The sequence below is a fragment of the Physella acuta genome, unplaced genomic scaffold, assembly GCF_028476545.2.
Source record: "Physella acuta isolate Inbredline_101_S28 unplaced genomic scaffold, ASM2847654v3 ptg000727l, whole genome shotgun sequence".
Taxonomy (NCBI): domain Eukaryota; kingdom Metazoa; phylum Mollusca; class Gastropoda; family Physidae; genus Physella; species Physella acuta.
The window spans coordinates 247,680-266,417 of record NW_026732245.1 but is presented as its reverse complement, the minus strand read 5'-3'; the positions used below and the strand labels follow the sequence as shown (position 1 = coordinate 266,417).

The window sequence follows — 18,738 nt, the reverse complement described above, 5'->3', positions numbered from 1 at the left end:
ACTCCACCTCCCCAATGTCTTGTCCACACCTCCCCAATGTCTTGACCACATCTCCCCAATGTCTTGACCACACATCTCCTATATCTTGACCACACCCCTCTCATGTCTTGACCACACCTCTCCCATATCTTGACCACACCTCTCCTATATCTTGACCACACCTCTCCTATATCTTGACCACACCTCTCCCATATCTCGACCACAGTTCTCCCATGTCCTGACCACGCCTGTCTCATGTCTTGACCACACCTCTCCTATATCTTGACCACACCTCTCCCATATCTTAACCACACCTCTCCCATATCTTGACCACACCTCTCCCTTCCTTCCCCCCACAGGTGCTGTTGGACCTGGCCCGTGTGATCTTTGAGGAGCAGAGCAATGTGGCCTACCTGATCCACAAGATCATGATGCACACCCAGTCCCTGCTGCAGTGTGAGCGCTGCCAGGTGCTGCTCGTGGAGGACGCTTCCAAAGTAGGTCAATGGTTTTTCTCTATCACATGCAGTCTCAAAAGTAGGTCACGTTAAAACATTTGTCACGTGACTAACTAAAGTAGGTCAATGGTTTTTTCTCTATCACACCCCGCCTCAAAAGTAGGTCACGTTTAAAAATTTGCCACGTGACTAACTAAAGTAGGTCAATGGTTTTTCTATCACACGCCACTTCAAAAGTAGGTCATGGTTAAACATTTTTGTCACGTGACTAACTAAAATAGGTCAGATTTAAACATAGCTATCAAATGACACCCCAAAAGTAGGTCACATTTAAACGTATTTAAAAATACGGCCAAAAAAATACGTCTATGTTGCACGACAAGTAGGTCAGTTTTTATTACTATCAAATGCTTCCCTAAGTAGGTCACATTTAAAAACCACTCTATCAAATGCCAATGAAGGCCAATTTTGTTTTCTAAAAAGTTCGCACTTTCACTTTCACTTTTATTTATTTTCTCCGAAATGTTCCCTGAAAAGTAGGTGACAGCTTTAAAAAAAAATTTCACACGAATGTTTCCCACATACTAACTCCAATCTTGATTTTCTATCAAATATCATATTCTCACTCTATCTTACACATCCTCATTCCTCCCCCCACCCTCCACACCACACCCCCATACAATACCAGCTCTTATTCTACTAATTAGTTTTGAAATGTCATCCTACCGTAGCCCAGTTAATTATGCACTCGCAATCCTGGACTATGTGATTAATTAGACCACTAACAATTCGAGCCTAAGGTTAATTATATCACTAACAATCTTGGAAAATTAGATTAATTATACCACAAGTAATTAAAGCCTTAGGCTAATTATGTCACTAGTTATTATACACAGGTCATGATGTGTAATAATGCAATATATATCTGTTTATTCAAAATCTATAGACGTTAAGTTCGCTAGAAATATTGTCCAATTGTATCTAATGTAGATGTCATGACTTATTCAATCCTGAGGAGCAAAGGGTCGAAGCAACACATTTTATGTGGACTCTGTTTTGGGCTTATTTCAGCCCATGTTAGTCATGTAACCCTTGCTTCACCTTCTACAGTCATTCTCTAGAAATGATTAGACCAATTCACGTTTCTTTTCTCCAGTGGGTTCAAGTCTAACCTAGTATTTATTTAGATGCCGTGCCTAGTAACATTTAATGCAGATGTAAGGTCCAGTAATATTTCATGTAGATGTCATGTCCAGTAGTATTTCATATAGATGTCATGTCCAGTAATATTTGCTATAAATGTGATGTCCAGTAATATTTAATGTAGATGTCATGTTCAGTTGTATTTAATTTAGATGCTATGAAAAGTTTAATTTGATTTCATAAAATCGAAGTAGAGGTATTAAATACATAATACAGCGACAGGCACTTTTAAAATTTTAATAGTTATTTGAATAGAGAGCATTGATATATATTTTTAGAAAGTCATTTTATTTTCTTCTTTTAAGGTTTTTATAGTAAACACCTTTTTTTAAAAATAAAAAATGGTGCTTCATTAGAAAGAACTATATTCTTAAGTTAATTTCATGATATTCTCATTATAAAACGCATGCGCTTTTTGTCTTCGTTCTTGTGACTCGGTGCCTCACCTTTATCGCTGGGAGATAACTCGAGAATTTGGCACCATTTATGGTCGCAAAGTTTGACTTTGTCTACCATCATCACTGCCCGTCACCCCTGCTGGGGTATGGGCCCCCAACTAAAGATCTCCAGAGTCCTCTGTCCTCTGCCATTTTCTAAACCTGACTCCAGGTGAAGCCCATCTTTGTAGTTTCACCTTCAAATTCCCGTCGCCAGGTATTCCTGGTCAACATCTTGTACGCTCGACTTGTGCGTCCCACTTCAATGCCTGCCTAGTATTGTTGGGTTGGCGGTCTGCGCAGTGTGTGACCTATCCAACTTCATCTTCTTTTCCTGATTTCATCTTCATTGGAAAATTGTCCTTTGCCATATGTGTGTGCTGATAGTGTTGGGCCAGCGGATGCTGAGTATTTGTCTGAGGCAGCTGTTTATCCAGATCTGGACTTTATCAATGGTATCAGCCTCCAAGCATCTGCCCCTTACAGCAGCACTGATTTTACAATAGAGTTGAACAGGCGCATCTTGGTTGTCAAGGAATGCTCACTGGAGGCCCTGATGGTCCCTAGCCGTGTGAAGGCTGCTCTTGCTTTATCTATCCTTGCTTTAACATGCGTATCTTTTGTCTGCGATCTAAGATTTTAAATCCTAGACAAAGTCGCACCTGTCATAGTTATGTAGTAACGCCCACCATTGTTGATTTGTCTTTAACATTTTCCCCTGGGAATGTCTTAATTTGCATTCTCATTAAATCCCCCCTCACCCTCTCCCACACACTCACACACTTACACACATGTGTAGGAATGACTCAAATAGCTAGGCCTAAGGCCTAAATTGGAGCCTTTACACACACACAAAAAGACGGAAACGTCAGTAGTTAAAGAAATCAATAATTACGTTCAAACACGGAGGGAGGGAGGAAGGGGTAGGGGGAGAGAAAAAATAACGGATAACTTGAGATATCAAGATGGGGGGGGGGGGGGAGAAAAAAAATAACGGATAACTTGAGATATCAAGATGGCAGAAACAAGAGGACGAAACAAAACACGCGTAATTGTTTTCTCGTCAGTCGTGGAACATGTTGCAGGTACAAATGTTTCTTATCATGGAACATCTTGCAGGTACAAATGTTTCTTATCATGGAACATCTTGCAGGTACAAATGTTTGTCGTGGAACATGTTGCAGGTACAAATGTTTCTTATCATGGAACATCTTGCAGGTACAAATGTTTCTTATCATGGAACATCTTGCAGGTACAAATGTTTGTCGTGGAACATGTTGCAGGTACAAATGTTTCTTATCATGGAACATCTTGCAGGTACAAATGTTTCTTATCATGGAACATCTTGCAGGTACAAATGTTTGTCGTGGAACATGTTGCAGGTACAAATGTTTCTTATCATGGAACATCTTGCAGGTACAAATGTTTCTTATCATGGAACATCTTGCAGGTACAAATGTTTGTCGTGGAACATGTTGCAGGTACAAATGTTTCTTATCATGGAACATCTTGCAGGTACAAATGTTTGTCGTGGAACATGTTGCAGATACAAATGTTTCGTGTATTGGAACATGTTGCAGGTACAAATGTTTCGTGTATTGGAACTTGCTGCAGATACAAATGTTTCGTGTCATGGAACGTGTTGTATTATACAAGTGTAATGGAACATGTTGCATACAAACATTTTTGTGAATTGGAACATGTATCAGATACACATGTTTTATGTATTGGAACATTTTGCAGACACAAATGTTAATGTACTGGAAAAAACAAGTTGCAGATTCCAATGTTTCCTGTATTGGAACATGTTTCAGATACAAATGTTTCGCTACTTGACCCATGTTTTGATATTGTAATTTTTATAAATATTTTTTTTATTGTTTTCTGTAATGTGAAGCTGAGCTGACAGGAGTAAAATATCTTTAAAACCCATGTAGCGTATTCACTAAATTAGATATCATGCTAATACAAACACATATCACGTGAATACAAACACATATCACGTGAATACAAACACCTATCACGTGAATACAAACACATATCACATGAATACAAACACATATCACGTGAATACAAACACAGCACATGAATACAAACACTTTTTACATTAATTCAAAAACGCCTCACGTTCATATCCCATCACTAGCCCAGTCACTAATGATGAAAGTTAATTCTAAAAAACAAAATTTAATTCTTTTACAATTTTTTTTATATTGATTCGTTTCGTGTCGACATTCACAGTTTTAAAGAAACTGCCTTACAAATACATCAGAGCATGATCAATCACGACAACTTTAAGAGTAGAGAGTTCGAAAGTTCTGCGCGGCTAGGTTCCATTGTCATGCGCGCGATTCATGTAAGGAAACACAAAAACATAAAGAGAAAGCCACGGCTTAATTTGTGTTTTTATTTTTTCATCCACTGGGAAGGAGATTTATTAATGCTGGCTTTATGGGCTTTAGTGCGTGGAAGAATTTCTTAGACTTCGTAAGCTTTACATTAAATAGCATATAGATCAATGTATATACACATACACCCAAACTTCATTTTTTTTATAATTGTTGAATTCTGACAGCGCTATGAAATAAAGCTTAATACATTTTTTTACAGATACTGTTTTTTTTATAACTTAAAAACAAAACAATTAAAATAATTCGATAAAAACTATTGCGGGTTGAACCAATTTTTGCTACGGTTTTTTTTAAAATTTTTTTTGCAACTCCTCATACCAAGATAATAAATCGCTGTAGTTGCATTTTTGTTATTCGGTGTGTTAATATTTTTTAATGTTGATTATAATGGAGGAGCTGTGACCGCCAAGGTTGTGGGTTTTTTAGGCATGTGTTTCCAGGTGAGATTCGATCCCCGGACCAGACTGGGTAACAGACACTGAAAGTCACTTTGCGTGTATTCTTTAGTGTTCACAAAAATTGTTTGAAAAAAGTAAATCGGAAAAGGGAAATAAAATATTGCGTGACCCTTGTTTATCAACTTGTATACGTTTTATTTTCTCTACATTTTATAAGGTCGCTTGTTACAAAACACATCTGACCCTAGAAACGACGCCACCTTTATAAGACTACAGTGCGCATGCGCTAAAATGGCGGGTTAGATAGAAACCCCATTACACGTATCTGTTTTAAAGCGCCCATTAATTCATCTTAATCTCCGGTTACAGATCCACCCCAACCCTATCCCACACTCGAATTCCAGACCTGTCCATCTGGATTTATCTCCCTTCTATTTGATGCAAGTGTTGCCTCTTTGAGAAACTAAACACAAAACAGAGCCTAGTATAAAGTGTCTTTGTTGTGTTTGTTATGTCGTAAAACTGGGCTTGTGAGGTGTTGTGTTTGTTATGTCGTAAAACTGGGCTTAATAAGAGGGATCTGGTGTTAGTTGTGTGAAAATATACTCACACACTGAGTTCGATGGCCAGTCTTACAGGCCAGTCTTACTGTGGCCAGACGTACTGTGGTCATTGTTATTGTCCAGTCTTATTGAACATCTCCCCCTTATTGAAGATGTATCTCTAGCCACGACTAGCCATTCGTATCAGTACTTAAATCGCCCAGGTATTTTAATTTTACAAATAATTGAATCTGGCCGCATGCTTAAAAGATTGATCTGGCCAGCCTAATAAACTCTCAGACTGTAATAACAAATATCATCCTAGATGCCACCTATTTCTTTACCAAGCTCTCTGTATTTTGTAAAAAAAAAATTTCTCCGTCGCAGTATTTTATCGATACTGAGGTCTTTAAAATTTATCGTGGCATTACGGTTTCATTTATTTATTTAAAAAAATATCGATCACCATACAATATAAAAAAAATGTGATTCTGACATATTAAATAGAATTTTTTTTTAAAAAAATTCATTTAAAATGAATACGTCAGGATTTAAAAAAAAAACGTACTTCCTGTTTCCTTGGTCAATTCAGAACTCAGCGCAGTTATTTCATAAAATTAGATTTTTATTAGGTTTATTATTATTATTTTTTATATTTTCCCCATTGGTCTTAAAAAGCCAAGAACCGGAGTTGTAATACAGCGCATCAAGATGCCCAGCGGGCTCGTGCACATCTCACTGGGCCCTGGCCGAGTTAATGATACACGATAGTGGTATTGATTGCCTCCCCTGTCGGCGCGGTTGTCCTTCGTGTCGTTAAGATTCTCATTACCCAACACTATCGGCAGCCCATTTCCCCTGGAAATTTGCGCCTCCAGTTATTTCACGATGATAAATTCAGCAAATAGCCCAGAACTTCTTTCATGCAAAAAGTTAGGTTTTTTTTTCTTCTTCTAACATAAAGCAGGATTTGAAGTTTTATTTTAAAACATATCTGAATCTATCATAACTTGGCACATCACTATATATATATATAAATAAATAAATAAATAAATAAATAAATAAATAAATATATATATATATATATATATATATATATATATATATATATATATATATATATATATACATATATATATATATACATATATATATATATATATATATATATATATATATATATATATATATATATATATATATACTAAAGCAACTAGTTGGATATTTAAGAGATGACAACAACAAAAAATGTATTTATACATTATTACTGGAATGGTCAAACAATAAAATAAAAAAAGATTGATTTATGAATTATGACATGATTGTTCTAAATATGTCAATTAAAAAATCTATAAATCTATGAATTATTTTTTGAATGGTCGATGTAAATAAAAGAGTTGATGTATGTTTGAATCATGACATGCTCACACAGAAATCATTTGTCTTATTTACTCAATAGAGCGCAGGATTTGAATCTACAGTTATCATTAATCCTATACAAAAAAAAATGTCCGCGGTATTTAAACACACAACTATCTCTGTGTGTTTTCTTTAAACGACATCTTTTTTAAAAAAAATCCAAAAACAACTACTTTACCAAATAGATTATACCATTAGAGAAACGCTAAAGTTTTTTATATGCCTTTAAATTTAAAATTTTAAAAATTAAATCTGACCCCGCCCCCTCATCCTAATTTTAAAAACTGGCTTTTTTCTATTCTTTTTATGCCTTTCCTGCAAATTTTGCACTGCAATTCAGATAAATGAACAAAAATATCCCCAGCAATACATTTCACTTAATACCTAAATGAAATTAATTACAAGATTTCTTTTTCTCCGGTAATTTTATTTTACTTCTTTATATTTCTATAACTCTTTTCATTTACCTAATACAGAAGTTGTACTTGTATTTTAATCCCATAATGCAACACTCTATTTGATAAATAAAATCACCCGAAAAAAATACTACATAGGAAAGCGATCTTCTAAATTGGAAAATTGTGTCCATCGTATTATGGTACACTGTTAAAACAAAGTACGGCCATTCTCAAGCAGGGAGAAAGGGTGTCTATAACGTGTACATTAGCACTTTCGATTTGAGATAGACAAGCGTATCAGACAAATTTGTTTGACAGACGACAACTTTATCCAACATATTTTTTTAGATCCAACATTTTTTTTTGAGGGACACATTTTCTGACAAACACAATGTTTGACAGATGACAACATTGTCTGACAAATTTACCTGACAGAACACGCGACGTCTGAAAGACATCCAACATGTCTGACAATATTGTCTGTCAAAAAAAACCAACAACAACAACAAAAAGTGGACTCGCCACAAACTTTCCCAGTCAATACATCACCCCTAACACATACATATAGCTTTATCAATGTCAGTTTGACGTCGGGTTGATAGGTGTGGGGGTGGGGGGGGGGGGTCAAACCTGACAGACTTTGATCTCCCAACAGTCATGATTGATTCCCGCATCAATTGGACTCATCGATGACAGCCGGTGATACAGTGTCGCCACTTAGGCTGTATCAATTAATGGGAATATGAAGCCATCGATCTCGGGTTCAATCCCCGTTGCTATGGTGATGATGAAATGCCGCGTCCGTCTTTGTTTAGAAGTTAAAGGTTAGGTTCAGTGTCAGATTTATTGTGGGTTGATGTTTATACTGTCATGTCGTGTAGCATTGGCTCATTAGCAGGGTCCTGGGGAGGGGGATTTCTGTGGCAGGGTTCATGATAAGGGTTTGATGGAAGGGTTTTTGTAGGGTTTGGTGGAATGGACAGGATAGGAATTTAGTGGAAGGGTCATAGTGGGGTAGGAGGTTTAGGACAGGGGTTTGGTGGAAATTTAAAAACAGAAGGTTTAGAGCTTGGGTTCGGTGGAATGTTTATGGAAGGGGTTTGGTGAAAGGTTTAGGGCAGGAGTTCGGTGGAAGGTTTAGGGCAGGGGTTCGGTGGAAGGTTTATGGCAGGGATTTGGTGGAAGGTTTAGGGCAGGGGTTCGGTGGAAGATTTAAAGGCAGGGGTTCGGTGGAAGGTTTAGGGCAGGGGTTCGGTGGAAGGTTTAGGACAGGGGTTCGGTGGATGGTTTAGGGCAGGGGTTCGGTGGAAGGTATAGGGCAGGGGTTCGGTGGAAGGTATAGGGCAGGGGTTTGGTTCCGGATTGATAGCACGGGATCTGTGAGATGATTTTATGAAGAGGTAGCAGTGTCAAGTCAAGTTGTCGGGGTTCGGTGGCAGGGTGCATGGCAGGGTTGGGAGGGTGTTATGTTGTGTCGGGGTTCGGTGGCAGGGTGCATGGCAGGGTTGGGGAGGGGGTTATGTTGTGTCGGGGTTCGGTGGCAGGGTGCATGGCAGGGTTCACGTACCTATGCCTGTGTTGTCCACACCACCTAACGAAACCCTTCTCGTGGGCTAAACCACCACTAACAGAGTAAACACTAATATCAAAACGAGACTGGAAAAATTAGGAGGGGGGGGGGGGGCATTAGCGAGGATATAAACATGATAACACGAAGTTAGGATTAGATGGGCTAAATCGATGCCGAGGGGTCGGTGGAAAAAAAAAATTAATCGGTCGATTTACTACGGGCGTCACGATATTAAGAAAAACTGATTTATTTTTTACTAATCTAATAAAATAAAGCAGAGGAAGGGGCCGTTAAGGTTATTGCTATCTATCTGAGACCTTGCACAACGACCGGGTCATAAAAATAGAGTTGATGCGAAGCGATTTCGAGAAAGCGTGGTATCGATTCTTAACGTAAAGCGGATAGAGAGGAAAAATATTGTTTAGCTTGTTGAAGTGTGGAAAAACTGGCTCTAGGTTGGGCTATTGGGCCTTAATCTTACATGAAATACTGACTCTAGTTTGGGCCTTAATCTGACATGAAATACTGACTCTAGTTTGGGCCTTAATCTGACATGAAATACTGACTCTAGTTTGGGTCTTACTTTGACATGAAATACTGACTTTAGTTTGGGCCATAATCTGACATGAAATACTGACTCTAGTATGGGCCATAATCTAACATGAAATACTGACTCTAGTATGGGCCATAATCTAACATGAAATACTGACTAGTTTAGACCATAATTTGACATGTGATTCGAACATATGCGATGGCTTTTGTGCACTTTCTAAAATGCCATCTGGGTCTAGAGATGACATGTAGCACCGTATCAAAACAAAACCCTGACATTTAAAATATATGAAATTATATTATTTTATTTTCTATGAATTATTTTACTATGTCTTGTACTGTTGTATGTGACTTTCATAAAAGTTTTGATTTTTTCATTGACTTTATCAAACAAAGCTGATATAAGATTTACAGCTGTATCAAACAAAGCCGGTAAAATACAAGAAAGCAGGTTATAGCAAACAAAATCGGTAAAATACAAGACATTAGACTATCAACCAAAATCCAAAAACAATGAGACGGTTTAATTAAGTTTAATTATTACCCACAGGCCCTGTTTTCCCAGGTGTACGACCTACAGGCCTCGGATTTCGACAACGATGACTCCTATAACAGGGAGGGGTGAGTATTGTCTGTGGGGGGTGTGTGTGTGGGGGGGGGAGGGGTGGCTGACAGACAACATTGTGGGTGGAGGGATGGGTGCCGGGTTGGTAGTGGGGTGGGGTGGCTGACAAAGTTTAGGGATGGGTGCCGGGTTGGTAGTGGGGTGGGGGTGGCTGACAGACGTGGGTGGAGTGGAGGGGTGGGTGCCGGGTTGGTAGTGGGGTGGGGGTGGCTGACGGACAACATTGTGGGTGTAGTGGAGGGGTGGGTGCCGGGTTGGTAGTGGGGTGGGGGTTGCTGACAGACAACATTGTGGGTGGAGGGATGGGTGCCGGGTTGGTAGTGTGGGGGGGGGGGGGTGGCTGACAGACAACATTGTGGGTGGAGGGATGGGTGCTGGGTTGGTAGTGTGGGGGGGGGGGTGGCTGACAGACAACATTGTGGGTGTAGTAGAGGGGTGGGTGCCGGGTTGGTAGTGGGGTGGGGTTGCTGACAAAGTTTAGGGATGGGTGCCGGGTTGGTAGACCAAGTTGTTTGTGGTGTGGAGTTTATATACCAACAGAATTCCAAATGTGCGTGCACTTATAAGACTGGGGGTGTTGTGATACAGCAACTCAGTCCCCCAATGTCAACAGTGATGGTTAACGTAATGATCCTAGACATTTAACAACAACCTACCTCACACTCCTAAAGAATCAGTGGCGTAGACAGGTTTATTATGGCGAGTGGGGGGGGGGGGGCAGTAGTTTTTTAAATAATTAGATGCAACTTAACTTTAAAAATATTCATTTTAAAGATCTATGCACCCCCTCCCATTTTGCCTACGGCACTAAAAAGAACTAACAAGAATATTTCGCTGTTTTTAGTTCATAGCCCCCTTCTCCGCCTCTTCTTTTTACTTTAAAAAAATCCCTGATTTTACTAACAAAAACACATGCAAATAATACTGCCTCCCCCCCCCCCCCACACACACACACTAATCTTACGAACACATTCTGAGCTTACCGTCTTATATCGCCAACGTTGATTATATTTTCTTTCGCTGTTATATTATTTGATTATAATTATGATCAGACGCCCCCAAAACGTGTCCTAAATGTATCAATTAGCCAGACTATAACGGGAAAGGTGAAATTATTCCATCTTCTGCCAGCACTTCCTTGTCGCGAGAAATCTCCTAATCTTGGATTAGCCCCCAGCATCACAGAAGCGAGAACGTTTTTAGTTTCCTACAGAGAGCGAAGCCCCTGTTTTAACGAGACGTCCTGTATGTGTGTTGGATGGCATCGTATGCCGCGATAGATAGGCGCTAGTTCCTGTTGTTGTTTATCATATCAGGAAAGTTATCCTTTTGGGAACTGACGTTCTATAGGGCAGAGGAAGTAGAGTTCATGTTTTTTTTACTACGGCTTATGAAGGGGGGGGGGGGGGTCATTATGCCCAGCAGCTTTCACTTTCCCTAATGTGAGTCCGGTAACCATCAGAGCTGGGTGCATGCATGGAGGTACCCATCTGTGCTGGGTGGTCTCAGGGACGTCCTTCACACTCAAGACCGGACCAAGATCCGAACTCTAAACCTTCCGATTATTAGTACCACCCGACCACCCCACCCCACCGTTTATCATATACCTCAATGGATAGACGATAGTTCATGCAGTTGTTGGTGGTTTTTTAATCTATCACAACGTTACCACCGTCTTTGTCGCTAAGACAGGGGTCAGGGTTAGACATGACCCACAACCACGTTTGGTGGAGTTTTGAAACTGTCGGTCGATTAATTAACTAGATCTAGACCAGTGGTTCTTAACCTTTTTGTAAGTACCGAACCCCACCAGTTTCATATGCGCATTCACCGAACCCTTCGTAATAGTTACTATCGTGCACACTGACAAAATCCGATCGTGAATCATATGAGTCGCGTATGTGTCTTGACCTTCACCGAACCCTTAAGACTAACTCACCGAACCTCTGGGGTTCAATAGAACCCAGGATAAGAACCACTGATCTAAATTATATCAACGCGATATGAATTATAATGAAACGATTGCTGATTTTAATAGTGAAACGCGTTTAAGACATTGGACACTTGGTTTCAGAGTTCTAGTCGTCGACTATTGAATATGATGATACCAAGATAACAAAAATATTTAATATTCTTTTATTAAACGTAAATTTGAAAGGTAAAGTCTATTACCGTTAAAGTGCATTAGACGCAAGTGTTGAAAGAAATTCAGCCAAATATTTGAGCATAAAAAATAATATTTAGCGGAGAAAAAAATCTGAAATCTTAAAATCGATGTCCCACGCCCCCTCCAAATATTTTTGGAGCTTTCTGGAAATTGCCAGAGGTGCCACACGACCCTAACTGGTGGGGGGAGCCATGTAGTGGGTGGGACATTTGTAAGGAAGCCCCCCCCCCCTTCCCGTTCTAGGTTCTTGTGTAGCTGGTGGAGTTAAAGATTTGAAAGGATGGCCCATCTGTTGTAGGTTGTTGTATAACTGGTGGTTTAAGATTTGAAAGGATGGTCCCTCCCCCCCCCCCCCTCTGATGTAGGTTCTTGTGTGGGGGTGGAGTCAAAGATTTGAAAGATGGCCCCCACAAGGCAGCAGTTCTTTGATTTTGAAGGTTTCTCTCCTAAACCTGCCCACGTGATCGAACTCGTGACCTTTTGGTTGTGCAACCATGAGCTTTACCGACCCGACCACGCCAACCAATTACATACCAATTGGTTAAAATTTAGCACTTGGTATTACTTGAGACTCCTTGGGGACCCGCCTAGTTCCCCGAGTCCACGGACTCCGCGTCACTGACCCCTCTGTTGTAGAAAGTTTTTTATGTGCTGGGGTTCAAGATTTGAAAGTATAACCAGTTTCTTCCAGGCATCTCTTATGAAAGTCTGCAAGAAACACTGAGAATAACTCGAATCCAGAGGTACTCGTTACCTTTGATTAGAAGAAAGAACTTGCTCTGACCGTTAGACCCATTTCGGACCTTGGTGGATCCGATGACATCATACAGTTTATAGAGACATTATGGCACCATCGGCCAACCGAATCTATGAGAACAGAACCTTAGGGATATCAATCATGTGATTTACCACTTGACCAAGTCCTTCAGATAATATGGGAGGGGAAGGGGGGCCGCCATTATAGCTCCGCCTTGCAGGAAGTGTTAGGAGCCAGAATATCGCGGTAGAGTGGGGGGGGGGGGGGGAAAGGGTGATTACTTTAATCCTATGGTTGGTGAGGTGGGTTGTTAGTCAGGTGAATGGTTGGTTAGTATGGTGGTTGGTGAGGTGGGTTGGATGGTTAGTGAGGTAAAGGGTTAGTGAGGTGGGTTGTGTAGTTGGTGAGATGGGTGGTTGGTGAGATAAAGGGTTGGTGAGGGGGTGGTTGGTGAGGTAAATGGTTGGTGAGGTAAAGGGTTGGTGAGGGGGGTGGTTGGTGAGGTGGGTGGTTGGTAAGGTGGGTTGTGTGGTTTTGTTATGTGAGTGGTTGGTGAGGTGAATGGTTGGTGAGATGGGTGGTTGGTGAGATGGGTGGTTGGTGAGGTAAAGGGTTGGTGAGGGGGTGGTTGGTGAGGTAAAGGGGTTGGTGAGGGGGTGGTCAGTGAGGTGGGTGGTGAGGTGAAGGGTAAGTGAGGTAAAGGGTTGGTGAGGTGGGTGATTTATGACGTGAGTGGTTGTGGGTGGTTGGTGAGGTGTTCGTTAAACCTTTGTTTTGTCCTTACGTATCGGATTATTCATTACCATACTTAATTTCAAAATTTCAAAAATTAATAACACATGATCCTATTAAGTTACTAATTATTTCACATCTCGGCTGGCCCTAATTTTAGATGAAGTTAATAAATAACTGATGTTTTATTCCAGTGTTAACGAGCCAAGATTTCCTCTCAACATTGGCATCACAGGGTACGTGGCAGCCACAGGGGAGGTAAGAAAATCTTGATGAACTTTACTGAAGGTATCAGCGATACATCAGGCACGGAGAGGGGTATAAAAGTATAGACCTGGCGAATAATTATGTAGAACTACATTTTTAACAGGTTGGAAGAGGGCGTTGGTTTGACAACACTTTATAAAAGTATTACAGTTTACTATTTAAATTAAACAGAATGAAAAAAAAAATAGAATCTTCTTTAGACCTAGCGATCCATTGCGCAGATGAAGTAGATTTCAGAGGTTCTTGACATCGGCATATGAAGGGAATTTGTGGTCACCACTTAGCAGAGCCTTTACTTTCCTAACATGAGTTAGGTACCCATTAGAGCTGGGTGGACAGAACACTTTATATATATATATATATATATATATATATATATATATATATATATATATATATATATATATATATATATATATACATACATAAAATGGGCATATATCTTATAACTTCGGTTTGGTTGTATGACCCCCTTTATTGAATTGGATTTATTAAAAATCCAAATTTTTTTGCATGAATTTAAAAAATTAATGTTTTTCCACTTAAAAAAAAATATAAATTTCTCAGATATTGAATATTCCTGACGCTTATGCAGACCCGAGATTTGATCCTGAGGTATGTCTTGACGTAGTTATTCGTTCTATTTTATTAGCTTCGACCTCAGTTGTGATTTTTATTGAAACTCTTTGCAATTTTAACTTCATATTAAAGTATAGCTGCAACTTTATAGCATGTTGCTTTCTGCTCATCAACGCTTATTTAGGTTTTGATGTCCATAAAAAATATTGTATTATACACAATTTTAACCGTAATATTCACAAACCCCCTCCCGCAGTCAAAGTAGTGTAGTCCTACTTATGCCGCACTTATGATCCCTCAAAACAAAAACACTCCTGTAGAAAAACTTGACTGGCCGAGGCAATTAGATCTATTTGGTTTTTAGAAAGAAGCTAAAACACGAGAATTTACATGTTTGCATTGATTATTTTTAACTTATTAAAAAAAAAACCTCGAAAGGGTAGAAACAAACCAGTGTGTTAGTGTTTAGATTTAGCTTGTGTTAAAATCTAAGCTCCATTTAGATCTAGATCTAGCCCCATCATGTCAGATCAGTGGGTAAGACTGCAATGTTCCCTCTAAGGACCAAGAGTGTGTGTGTGCAAAAAATATGTAGTGTGCGCGGTGCTAAAAATGACTTGGGCAAGTTAATATGTATTTTTAGTCTTGCAATTAAGCATAATAATGAAGGCATGCATTTTGATAAATTAATAGTATAATGTGTGTAACTAATGAAATGTATGCAATTAAATAGAGATACGAATACCATCAAAATAAAAAAAAACAACTAATAAAAACTTTCAGAGTTATACTTAGACAACAAGTTATATGGTCGACTTACTATGTTAAAGTAAGACAGTCATATGGTAATAATGCTAATACCATAACGGTAATACAAACACAATAGTTTAACATATGCAACATTTAATAAAGCTGATTTAAAAACAAATATTAGCTAACCTTTCAGGGGCATTTATTGCAATTTCTCGCGTCTAACCTTACATTGCTTCCACACCTTATATGCTTTGTTTAAATCCACATCCTCTCCAGCATTGAGATATAATTTAATTTGCATTAGATTCTCCAAATGTGTGGCTTCAAGTCTATTTCGTGCTTGCACTTTTATTATGTTAATAAGGCTAAAACCTTGTTCGTAATCAGCACTGCATGCTTGGAAGGTACAATAATGTTACTTAACTTTGCCAGTGAGCTAAATTTTGTTCTTTGTTTTGACAAATCTTGCATATTCAGACATATAATTTACAGAAACAGATCTGAGTTTTTCACTTTATCGAAATTTGAAGTCGTTGTATTGGGTGGTAATTAACTGATCATTTGTTGTACGTAACCCGTCTTTGTACTTTACGCACAGTTCTTTGATATCTTTGACGCCAAATTCAAATGCACATTTTTTTTAAACCTGTAGAATAAAAAAGATGACCAAAACTGCAGTTCATCTCCTGGAAACCTAACATTTAAATGGTCGCAGACTGATTGTATGCACTGTGTGGTTTGCCTTGTGTCGATTCTTTCGTTTAACTCACACTTTTCTTGGTTTTAATGTTCAGTGCAGTGCTGTGTTACGGCTGTCTATAGAGCTAAGGCATCACTTACAGTAGGCTGAGTTATTCCACTAAAAACGGTTTTGTAGAATACAGAATTGACTGGACGAAATTTAAAATAAAGGATTAGCATTTTATGTACTGTTATGCCATCAACTATAAGCGTGTGGAATGATGCTGCTCGAAGTTCTGTCAGTATGTTCTTTACAACAACATCGTTGATTACTTAAACAAACTCAAAGTCGTATTTCTTACTTCGCCAACTGTCTGGTATAGAAACATACTTCCCATTGTGTTTATGAATCAGTTGTACCGACAGTTCATCCTTATGGTAAGAAGAACATTATATTTATCCGTTATGATTTGAACTTGATCCTCGTTTGATCGCTGGCGCTCGTTTTGCTCAATTAGTTTTCCTCACTCAGTGTAAGTTTCAACCAGCAGACGTTTAAGGTCAGTTCCATGTGAGCGGTTGTACGAAATCGCAACATTTCCTACGTAAACACGAGACAATAAATGACGTTTTCAGTAGTCAAGCGTCCATGATTCCCAGAGCTTTCCTGTGACAAATTCGTTGCTCTTGTTGGTTTTGTTACAAGTAGTAGCAGCACAGAACTTACACTTCAGTCCAATCTCATCTGAATATTCGTAGATACTTTCTAATTCAACCGAAACATTCTTTGATCTGGCGTATCGGTTGTTACTTTAACTTTGAGCCATTCCAGTTTAAACGAATCTATCGCTTTTTTGTGCCACATTGTTGTACTGCTTGTTACACACATTTTTTCCTCAACATTTTAAAATAGCACACAGTAGTGGACATTTATTCCTGATTTACCTAAGCAGTGTGTGCATACTAAAACATTTCGATCCACATGCACATAATAATCCCAAGAATCGGATATATAATATATAAATCTTTAAACCAAACACAGCAAAAACATCCACCTTAAGTAACGTAAAACTTGCAGCATCTGACTTGGCTTAATCGTCAAAGTTTCAAGATGGGGAGGGGGGGGGGCAAGCGACGATTTAAAAAACTTGCAGGGTCAGCTTCAATACAATGCAGGTATTAGATGTCAGCTGCGGTCAGCTTTTGGGTAAACCATTAAATCAAGCAATGGGAGTGTCACACAGCCCCGCTCAGGTGAGAGTTAAGTCATAAACTAGACCTGTGCTATGACAACCGAGGTCACCCCCCCCCCGTCAGTGATAACCGTAGTTTCTGTTTATACCCCAAAACACAAAGACTGTTCGTTTAACAAAACAGGCACTAAAAATGTCGCTTAATTCAAACCACTGGCCACAATTTTCCTTGTGAATCAGGCTAGCCCGACGTTCTGATAATCTGTGCGCAGGGTCAGAAAATGTCTGCGCGGCACATTTCAAACTACTGCGCGGCCGCGCAGCCGCGCAGCTTAGAGGGAACACTGTAAGACTGCACAGCTAAATACCACTAAACGACTTTTTTTTTGCCTTGCAGGTAGATAAAGGCACTGACTTTCACACACGAGCTATACTGTGTATGCCAATAAAAAATGTGAACGGGAAAGTAATTGGGGTCAGCCAGCTGGTCAACAAGATCGACGGCACAACCTTCAACAAAAACGATGAAAATTTATTTGAGGTCAGTTGTGTGTATGAAGTTGAACCGTGTGTTGTAGGCTATATTGCATTTTAAGGTCAAGGTTGATAAACATCTTCTGATGGCGGTGGTAGTCTAGGCTAGGCTAGTTGATAAAAATGGCGTAGACGGATAGATCTAGATCTAAGAGTGTCTAGTTTTTTACCAGGGGCGTCAAAATGTGTAGATTATAGATCTAGACTAGCTACACCACTGGCTAGAAACAATTTAGATCTAGATTTCTAGATCTATTTTAAGGGGCCTATGTATTTAATAGTATTTAGTATTTATGTATCCAGCTTCAGACCGGTGGCTTTTTTGCCATAAAAGTAAAAGAGTTCTTGTTAGTGTTTTGGCTCGCATTAATTTGAACAAGGCCACAGAACGACTGTTTGATTGATGAGTAAATTTTTTATCATCTGGTCGAATGTTTACAATTTTTAAGTTTCCTAACCCGTTTACCCACACATCGAGAAAAGATTTTGGTAAAATCTTAGTTTAGCGTCGTAAATTCGGCCAAAACTAGTAATGTAGGAGAGAGTGAATTAATGAATATGTCATTAAATATGAGTATATTTTCGTATATTTTGATAAAATATTATAAATAATTGAATAATAGATCACCGTTTATGGTTAAATCAATTTAAATATCCTGAAATTAATTTTTATCAACCCTGTTCGAGATAGTAAATTTGCTATTAAAAACAGCAGCCATCTTAAGAAATTGTTATTTAGAGTAGCTTCCCTTTTATTTCTATTCGTATGAAAATGTATTTAAATATGATTGTCTTGTTGTATAATCCGTATTACAAAGCATTTTTTTTTTTAAATTCTGCTCTTTAAAAACTGAATTTCCTAACAAACAACTTTATTAATTCTAGAAGCATTGTGAGATGCAACTTGTATTCATGTATTAAATCACGTTTTTTTTTACTAATGTTAATTTGATCTTTCTATTACTATATAGATTCTAGTTTGAGTTTTTTCTTATTGTTTGAATGTTCACTATTTTCATTTCAGGTTTTTCTTTTCATCAATTAGTGATTCTATCTTAACTTATGACATTTTTTGCTTCTCTT

General features: G+C 38.8%; 1 protein-coding gene across 2 annotated transcripts in view; it reads left to right on the top strand.

Annotated features, from left to right (window-relative positions):
* The window catches only part of LOC131950000 (dual 3',5'-cyclic-AMP and -GMP phosphodiesterase 11), a 178,726-nt gene that overhangs the window by 144,837 nt on the left and 15,151 nt on the right, over positions 1–18,738 (top strand). For both annotated transcript variants that reach the window (XM_059311994.1, XM_059311993.1), the window contains exons 4-8: positions 339–476; positions 9,918–9,988; positions 13,843–13,906; positions 14,483–14,530; positions 17,519–17,662. In XM_059311994.1, coding sequence (XP_059167977.1) covers positions 339–476; positions 9,918–9,988; positions 13,843–13,906; positions 14,483–14,530; positions 17,519–17,662 — 465 coding nt within the window. The remainder of the gene's footprint in view (positions 1–338; positions 477–9,917; positions 9,989–13,842; positions 13,907–14,482; positions 14,531–17,518; positions 17,663–18,738) is intronic.